The sequence below is a fragment of the Sinocyclocheilus anshuiensis genome, unplaced genomic scaffold, assembly GCF_001515605.1.
Source record: "Sinocyclocheilus anshuiensis isolate Anshui unplaced genomic scaffold, SAMN03320099.WGS_v1.1 scaffold152, whole genome shotgun sequence".
In the NCBI taxonomy this organism is placed as follows: Eukaryota; Metazoa; Chordata; class Actinopteri; order Cypriniformes; family Cyprinidae; genus Sinocyclocheilus; species Sinocyclocheilus anshuiensis.
The window spans coordinates 218,026-227,332 of NW_015555781.1; the positions used below are offsets into that span (position 1 = coordinate 218,026).

General features: G+C 39.4%; 1 protein-coding gene across 2 annotated transcripts in view; it reads right to left on the bottom strand.

Moving 5' to 3' along the window:
* Positions 1-6,770: 6,770 nt before the first annotated feature.
* LOC107674651 (ribonucleoprotein PTB-binding 1-like) overlaps positions 6,771-9,307 on the bottom strand; it is a 29,547-nt gene continuing 27,010 nt past the window's right edge. For both annotated transcript variants that reach the window (XM_016468691.1, XM_016468690.1), the window contains exons 13-14: positions 8,657-8,722; positions 6,771-8,520 (exon numbers count right to left, since the gene is read on the bottom strand). In XM_016468691.1, coding sequence (XP_016324177.1) covers positions 8,374-8,520; positions 8,657-8,722 — 213 coding nt within the window. In that variant the 3' untranslated portion in view covers positions 6,771-8,373. The remainder of the gene's footprint in view (positions 8,521-8,656; positions 8,723-9,307) is intronic.

Below are 9,307 nucleotides of genomic sequence, written 5' to 3' on the forward strand. Positions count from 1 at the left end.
CATATTTGTGTACCGTTACACCCCTAATATATATATATATATATATATTACAATCATCTGCACAAAATGATGTACAGACCAGGTTTTCACAACAAGAACAGTTAATGTTGATAAATGTTTAAATTTTGTTTAATTTTGCACTCTCCTGTCTTTTCAAAAGAAATTTTAGTCTGAGCAAAGTTAATGCTACTTGATACAACATGACAAAATAACTAAAGGGAATTTTTTTGTTGTTGTTGAAAGAGAAAAACTATGGCTAAAACAAGAAGACAACAACAAAAAAGACCTGTGTAAAAATAACACTGGCAGAAAGAAATGATTGAGAAACCCAAGCACTCAGCAACAGATCATTCAAAGACATTAATGATGAGTTTCTGGAAAAAGCGAACACATGAGAACAATGTGGCTTTCTGGAAGAATAAACTAAGTACTCTCCAACCGCCTAATTGCACTTTAAGTGAGTTGCAGAAGTTGTGAAAGCAGAGGCTGAGGAGTGTCAAGATGGGCCCGGAGATAGGGTTGAGTGTCATTTAAAGCATGCGGCCGGCCAGGGTGCCCTCGCGCTTGTAGTTCACCATGCACCATTAACATCCACTCTCATTACCTAGCGGCCCATCATCTCAGACGCAGACAATATCGGCAGCATTAACGTTACCCGCAAGATATAATTTTCCATTCCAGCTGTTGGAGGAAGAGGATGACATGTCAAGCCTCACTAGATGATGATTCATATGAACCAGACGAGCCTTACCCCCCGAGAACCGAGATGTAGAAAATTCTGGTATATCTACCGCAGTGAGAGTTAATGCTATCCAGTCACCTCCTGCATGTTTTATTGTCCTCGCCTTTCTTCTGTTCAGCATTTTGGGAAATCACAGGTTTCTACAGCAGAGTCAACACCAACAGTGCAGGGGGACTGTGTGGGTGGAAAAATGAAAGGCAGAATTCTAAATGCATCTGACATATCGTCCACTCCGCCGATATGCTTCCCTTAGAGCGCTCAAAGGTAGACAACTAGCAGAGCTTCTCCATCCAGAAACAATTACAGAGCTTTATAGAAAAAGGAAATCAGAGCATAAGTGCACATACGTCAGAACATAATAACAGGGATCGGTTGTCGTGCATTCGAGTGCCGCTCTCTATTAACATCTGCAGCGACATGCAAAGAGCAGGGGAAGTCATCCAGTTAGACCGAGCTTATTAAAACAAGCGGCGGTCCATTTGTCTTATTGATCTGCCAATGTTCCGTAACAGCATGTTGCCGTTTGCATTAAATCCACCATTACAGATATAATATGGCCTTTTTAGATGCCCTTTGGCTTCATGAGTGTGTTTATTCCTCTCATTTAGCAGGGCTTGGCATCCTCCAATCTTCAGCTCAATGCCAAGTGGGCAGAGGCACATAGGTTTAGCTCTGGTCAGCCAATCACAGCAGCCTTTTAGCCTAATTACCAGGACAGGCTGAGTCTCCAGAAGAGGCTCTTGTCCTCCTGCAGTGGTCTCAGGGGTTGAAGGGCACGGAAACAGAGGACGCCGAACATAGGTCGTTTGAAAAGAGGGCGAATGGGAAATATCTTCCAATCACCTCCAACGCTAATTCATTGTGGCAAACGTTCTAAACCTAAACAGAATTCGAGATGGGAAACTTGACATTAACCCCAGACAAAAGGGAGTGGAAAATGTTGAAATTTTCATTTTCTTATTTCTAAATGATAATGTCAAGCCACCCTATGAGTATCTCCTTCTCCGAAAACTCAATTTAAAGTCTCCCGATACAGCAGTGTGAGGCCTGTATTGACATTTCTCTACTCTATGGAGATATAAATCACAGATTGTTTGTGTTTATTGATGAGCAATCCTAATCTTCAAATCTTAACCTTTGGCGCTGACAGAGTGGGTGCAGTGTGACTTTTTCAGGCGGCCAGGTCCAGCAGGGATGGCCTTTTTCGGCAGCCAAATCCAACTCCATGGGGCTTTCACTCACGTCAGAGGAGGAATTCTCTGCTCTCCAAAGCACACAACGCTGTTAGTATAACGCCATATCAGCATGCATAGGATTAAATTATTAACTATACATTCGTTCCTCTCAGGCATTAGTAAAAAAAAAACAACACTACTCTAATTCAGACGCACTTGCCCTGTGTGTGCAATAAATGTGACATAATCAAATATACATTTCTTTCTAGATGTATTTTTATACTAGATTTGAGGACAAAAATATTTCAGGGCAAGAAATGCTCAGGAATGTTCTTCATTTTCACTTCAGAATGCTTTGACATGGTAAATTAGAAGAGAAAAACACTTTCTGTAATCCAGTAGGTTCTGCTTTTGCAATCTGCAATTGTCTGTCAGGGACACTAGAATTCAAATGATTGGCTGACAGCGCCACAAGAAAGCTCACAGTCACACGCCCTTCACTGGTGACTTGAATTGAATTTAAGTAGATATTACGGTGACAGTGTTGAGATCTGAGCAGAGGTGTAACAAGAGAAGGTTAAAAAAACAAGTTGTGCAGCAGCAAAGATGCGCTCAAGGGCAAATGCTAGAGCACAGATGAGGGCTTTGGGTTGGCAAAGGGCTTTATTTTCATTATGTTATAGAGTATAAAGCAACAGGGCTGCATTATTGTCATATTGAGGTCCATAAAGGAGACCTTGGCGTCAAGGATGACACCTAACCTTGCATGCCATCATAAAATCTGGTGCATATTGTTTAATCTGACCCAGAATTTAGACATCTGAAAGAAATGTACAAAGACTAACCACATTGTTTGTGACAATGGAAGGTGGAAAAACCCTGTTGTTAATCTATCCCAACTATCAGATTTTTGGAGAGTATGTGAAATACATCTGATATCATGTTTAATTATTTATTTTTGAAAAAGGTGCCAATAATGTAAAATACTAAATCAAAGATTCTATGTAAATTTGTGTATATTGACAGCTTGGTTGAATAATTAAAAAATGAGACAAATCCAATAACAGAATCCAGGTCAAAGAGACACATCTGAATATTGTATTACATTTTGAAGCAATGCCATAATAGTAATAGACAATGACTTATTCAGACTGATTTTACCCAACAGGCCTACAGGGTATAATGAAAGCTTAAGTTTCTGCAATTTACATCTGATTCACTAAATTATTAAATAATAACTCAAGATTATTAAGAGCATAACCATTCAATAAATGTGTTGAGATCTGTGGTCAAGAGGGAAATTAAAAGTGTGAGTATCTTACCCTATACATTATCGATAAGAAAAAGAAAGGTCTAAAATGTGGTTTAAAATAAATTATATAGATTAAAGTCTTTGCGATAATAGCCTCAATTCCCTTCAATGTTTAAATGAAAATGGCACAAAATCTTTTTTTTTTTTTTTACTTACAATGATGAATGTAAAATATACTAAAAATTATATATTAGAAACATAACTTTCTTCAGTGTGTTAGATCTTTTAATTCTCCACACGGTTGTAAAGACAACACTGAATAAATGATTGAAAATGCATACTGACTTTGGAAAAAGTAACAAAGGCTTGCACGCTACAAACTTTGTAAACAGTGTCTACAAGGCCATCTGAAGCTGAGACTAATTGACACCAAGTGCTTTGACAAAGCTGGAGGCCACAGTGGTTTGACCTTCAACTCAAAGATCTGGTGAAAGAGGTCTTGTTCGGGAGAAATAGGAGTTCAGTCCAATCACTATTAAGCTTGAGGATACAGTAAACATCTAGTTTGAAATGTCAGAGAGGTATATGCAGTAAACAAATGAAGAGAGATGCCCAAATGAGTGAGAGATGTGACAAAGCAGTAGATGTGATTGGAAGACCCTTCTAGATGGTGAAGAGTAGGACTCCAAGCACTCATCCCTGAGAAACCAGTGGTGAAGCTCCAGGAGGGTTGTGAGAAGAGCGACTCTTTCTGCTGAACTTAGTAAAACTAATTGCCCGAGATGACGACACTCACTCAGCAAAATGCACAAGCTGGATTCAGCAGTTGAGTCCTCTTGAATTCAAAGGAGGTGGTGGTTAGGAGGAATGAAAATGGGTAAAAGATAAATGGCCAGACATTTGGAAGTGGGGCAGGTTTGATTTATTTCAGTTTCTTAAAGACAAGATTGAGTTTCTTTCTTCCAAAAGTTCCAGGGCAGATATGGTCTGTTCGGTCTGCTGGGCGCACTGACTTTACATCGGAATTTTTGCCCAAATGATTGTGAGATAAAATGAGATGTAGTTTCTCGATGTGAAAAATACTGAGAAGTAAGATCAGAGAGGATTTGGGAAATTCCATCATGATACGATAAGGAAAACAAATCAATTGTCTAGTAGTTAGAGCTCATGTTCTGACTCGGTTGAAAAATAGTTCAATCGGAAAACACAGCACACCTTAACACCAAACTTGAAGACTTGTTCTGGAGACCATTCGAGACCACATAAACATGGCCTTCATGGGTCTCAAAACTTCAAGCCTCAGACTGAATCTTGGTTTCGGCTTATGGACCACAGAGACTCTGCCAAAGCTTCATGACTCTGAAAAAAAAACTGAAATATTAACTATAATCAAAAAAAGAAGACATTCCATAGCGAGCCAGGAATACAGCTGTGATGGACGGTCATAGCTACTTAGCCAGTATATAATGCTATGTCAGCTTCTTCACTAGCCATTCTGTTCAGTTCTGTTGTTTTTATGTAGCTAGGCATTTTAGCCATTTAAGCATTTTGTAAAAATGGGATTCTGTTGTATCTGTACAGCTCAGCATTTGAAAAGATGTTGCAACACATTCAGCATTTTTTCCTGGTTCTTTGATTGGATCTTGATTCCAACTTTTCTTGTCATCACGAGGACAAGAAACTGCACACAGACTTTCTTGTGTATATTGTGATATCAACAGGTCTGAACATGAACAAGGTTCATGTAGTGATGAATGCAACAGAAAATCGATGACAGAAAGCAAATTCAACTTTGATCTGTTCCGTAAACAAAGCTATTGTATGGTATTACGTTTTTTTTTTTGCACTGTTTGGAGCTTGACAAATGAGTCATTCTTTTAATTATATGGAAAAGAGCAGCCCAGATATTCAAATTTCATGTTCCATGGAAAAAAAGTTGCCGGCGACATGAGGATAGGTGATAAAATATTAACCTTTGGGTGGACTTTTCCTTTTGGCTGTGGTTTTCATGTGGGTGATGGGGTTAAATTCTTGGATGATTTTCTGGTCCCAAAGCAGCAAAAAGGCCACAAATAAAAATACATAATCTCAGCCTGAGTCAAGGATAGGTCAAAGAACGTGTTTGCAGATGAAGTGTCACAGATTGTGGTGTCTTCAGGGCTTATCCAACTCAAAGGCACCCAAGAAGAGACATTGTTTTGGCATAGAACAATACAACATTACTCACGGTGGATTATCAGCTCCAAAGACCTTCAGGAGATATAAATAAAAGCGTTAGAGGATAGATGAAGTTTGACAGGTATCTTTAGCATTGGATAGTTCTTGAAGCAGACTGTATTATGGATGGGAATCATCCGACCTCAAAGTAGTGACAACATACTCTATAGTCTTTTTCTCTCAAAGCTCTTGCTTGCTCAGATGCACTTCACAAAACCGACGTTTATGATGCCTTCATTTCTGAATGATTGCATTTATGATACATAATGTCATAATTACCAGTGGGAAAGTCGTGATTTTCAGAGTTGCATCGAGTCATTTAAAGAATCGTGATGCAAGGTAATGTGGTATCACAATTGAAAGGGTAATTCACTGCTAACAAGATAGACTTTTAATAAAACTTGGCTGTCAATGCAGTTGAAATGTAAAAAAAATAAAAAAAATGAAATCAGTGCTATGGATGGACAAAACATGGAAGTTTGAGATGTAGTTTTAACAAAAGCCATAGAGTTCTATTTGTCAGCAACAATCCGCCATATGACAAAATTATGCATTTTCAGTCAGAAAATGGTGACAAATAAACGGTGATATCTGGATGCAGGTAAAAGAGAAAAAGCACACCTTCTTCATTTACATATGCTACTGTCATAGCAACAATACAAAGCTGGTTGAAAAAAAAAAATCAGTGACCTAAAAGCATTGATTAGAGCAGGGATGCCCAAACTCGGTCCTGGAGGGCCGGTGTCCTGCAGAGTTTTGCTCCAACCCCAATTAAACACACCTGAACCAACCAATCAAGCTCTTACTAGACATACTAGAAACTTTGTGGCAGGTGTGTTGAGGCAAGTTGGATCTAAACTCTGCAGGACATCGGCCCTCCAGGACTGAGTTTGGGCACCCCTGGATTAGAGAGAAAAAAAAATTAAAATAAATAAACCTCTGCCCAACCCATCATTTTTTCCCCCCGTTACAACTAAGCTCGTAACAGGAAATTTTGCATAAAATATTGCTTAAAATAATTAAATTCTAATCCATTTTAAAACTGATATTTCACTTTTAATTTAGTGATTTAATGCTTTTGCATTTTCTCCATAATTTCAACCCCGACTACTGTCATGGATATTAATAATTCTGAACTTCCCTTTGAATTGACCATGTAGTCTATTCAGTGCAGCTGATATGCAAATTTGATTGACCACACAAACATCATAAAGGTGAACTTAAATAACATTTACTTGTCCAAATGTCACAAAAACAGAGCAGAAGAGCTGTACAAAAGGAAAGAGTGATTGGTGATGAAGAGGTCATTTACCACATCTGAAAGGTTTAGTTCATTTCACACAGCAGCAGCAGCTCTTCCCGCATATTTCGCACATGAAAAAAATCATTTACAAGATACTGCACTGTGCATTTTCACTCAGATGGATACAAAATACAGAGCAGCATATTTGATACCATTACAGACTAGAAGAAATATAAGAACACGAGTTCGAGACTCCAGAGAAGAAATATAATCAAACTCAAGCATGTACACCGCAAATAAACTTGAATGAAGTTGAGGCTCACAGTGTGGAGAGATTACAGTAAACACTGCCGTTTTTAGGCACACGAGTAACTCCAGGTTCCATCGTAAGCCACGGTACAAGTCCGAGGTAATGCGTTATCACAAATCAAAATGTCAACCAGATTAATAAGTCACACACACAGACCAAGTACTCAAATCATACATCAATCTTATTCCAGTCTGTAGAAGCTTCTTCCCCTCTGGGGGGGGCGCAGCAGTTCAAACCAGAGGGGAAAAGGTAGTCAGTTACAACGGTAAACGTAAAGGTCACGCTAAGGCACAGGTCCGGCCTGCTTCAGAATGTTAGCTCTGGTTTTTAAAAGAGGGAAAAAAAATATGGAACAGTGCCAACTAAAATTCTAACTGGCTCCCTCTGCTGGTCTGCAGAGGAAAGGCACCATACAGAAGACGCGAGGAGTTAGTGTGTGCGTGTGTGGAAATACAGAAGCAACAGCAGGCATACTGTGCTTTCAGCAGTACTCTGAGCCCGATTAGGGGAAAACGGCAGCCCATACTCCATCTCTGACCAGCTGGGGCTTCACAATGTGACGGCCGAGACGCTAACGCTTTGCAACAGCAAAACTGTGCAGGTTGAACGAGGTCAAAGAGAGGTGTGAAAGCAGGCAGAAAACAAGAACGAGCGTGAACGAGACTGGTGCATAAAGGACAGATTCAGGAGGATGAATATACATGATCCGTATCCTCCAAGTGCAACGCTGAACAATCAGCTCAGAAAACCCTGACTCTGTAAAATGGGATGTAAAGTTGGGAAGTTGTGCAACACATATACGCGGTGGTGGGGAAAAAAACAACAAAAAAACAAAAACATTGAGCTAATTCGAACACTAACCCAGCATCAGAGCTTCCCATAAAGACAAGACATGTGACTCACTGAAGAAAAAAGACATCTACTGTATCCGCTGCACAGATACATGATTTTCAAGCATGTAAGGCTTGGCACTTGTACGTGAGAGGAAGTGTTTGTAGTGGAGGAGCCTTTCTGGACAACTGAACAACTATATACACACGACTAACGAAGCACAGCAGAAAAAGGCTATCGTCCTGCTTAAATGATTCAAATTAAAATGAAGAAAAAAAAAAGTCTACAAAATAGAACTACTCGGATGAACATGGCAGGAAACCATTTTCTTTCATTGTGGTGTCTGTTGCATCTTTGGGTTTAAAAAAAAAATGTAAATAAAAAAATTAAAAAGGCAAAATAAAAATAAAACTATTTACATACACATTGAAATTATATACACAAACTTCAAATCATCTGAGCTTCAGGGTCCTTTCACTGGTGTGAACTCGATGACGGTTCATTGCTCTTTCACCCTCACACACAAAAACACACTTAAAGATGCTATTAAAGTGGCGATCCCTTTAGAGAGCTGGTGGTTTAGAGGAAGCCATCGAGTGCCAGTCAAAAGATGCGCTTGCGTTTCAGGTAGGAGTCAGCGTAGTGCCCGCCGAGACCCTGAGAGTGCTGACCTACATATCCACCCTCTGGACTGGGCTCTGGAGACGGGATGAGATGGGAGAACAGACGCTTCTGCCCACCGACGGGAGTCTAAACATGGACAGAAAATCAAAATGAATCGAAGAGCTGCACTAAGAATAACTGTTGAAAGGTTCCTGGAACACATATACGATAATTGACAAGGAGCAAATATAGATGCTAGACATCAGGGCTGAAGATGGCCTACCTTCATACCAGCACCAGGTGCAGCAGAAAATAAGCTGGAATGAGTCACGGGAGGCATTCCAACAGCCTGAAGAAACACAAAAGCACTTATTAAACTTTCTGGGACAGGTTACATATGTTCCGGCCATCTATGCAAATAAAAAAAAAATTGTAATAAAGATGAATATTATGCAATGATGTGATGAGGATGTCATACTACAGATAAGTTCTGAAAATGGATTTCAGAGCTTTTGAAAATGGATCCAGATAAGTGAATTTATGAATTGAATTAATGAATTTGAGAATCTTTAGGCACGCCATGATCCATTATACAAGTAGCCTACTTTTGGAAAATAATTACAAATAAATCAAAACTACTGCATGTTAAGAATTATAACAAGCTAAGTATAGCTTCAAAACATACAAGCAAATATAAAGCAAAAAAAGGGGGACAAAGAAACATTACAATCGATAAACAAAAATTTCTTTCAGTATCTGTGAGAATCCTTTAAGTATCTTTCTAGACAGCTGCAGCTCGTCTTCTTCAGCCTGCGCGTGAGGCGTCGACGTCTTGCTTTATGGCGGATCGCAGACTTATAAGTTCATTACCGCCACCTATCTCTCAAATGGACCATTGACACTATCTACAATCTCAATTAGGAGTGTCAATGGT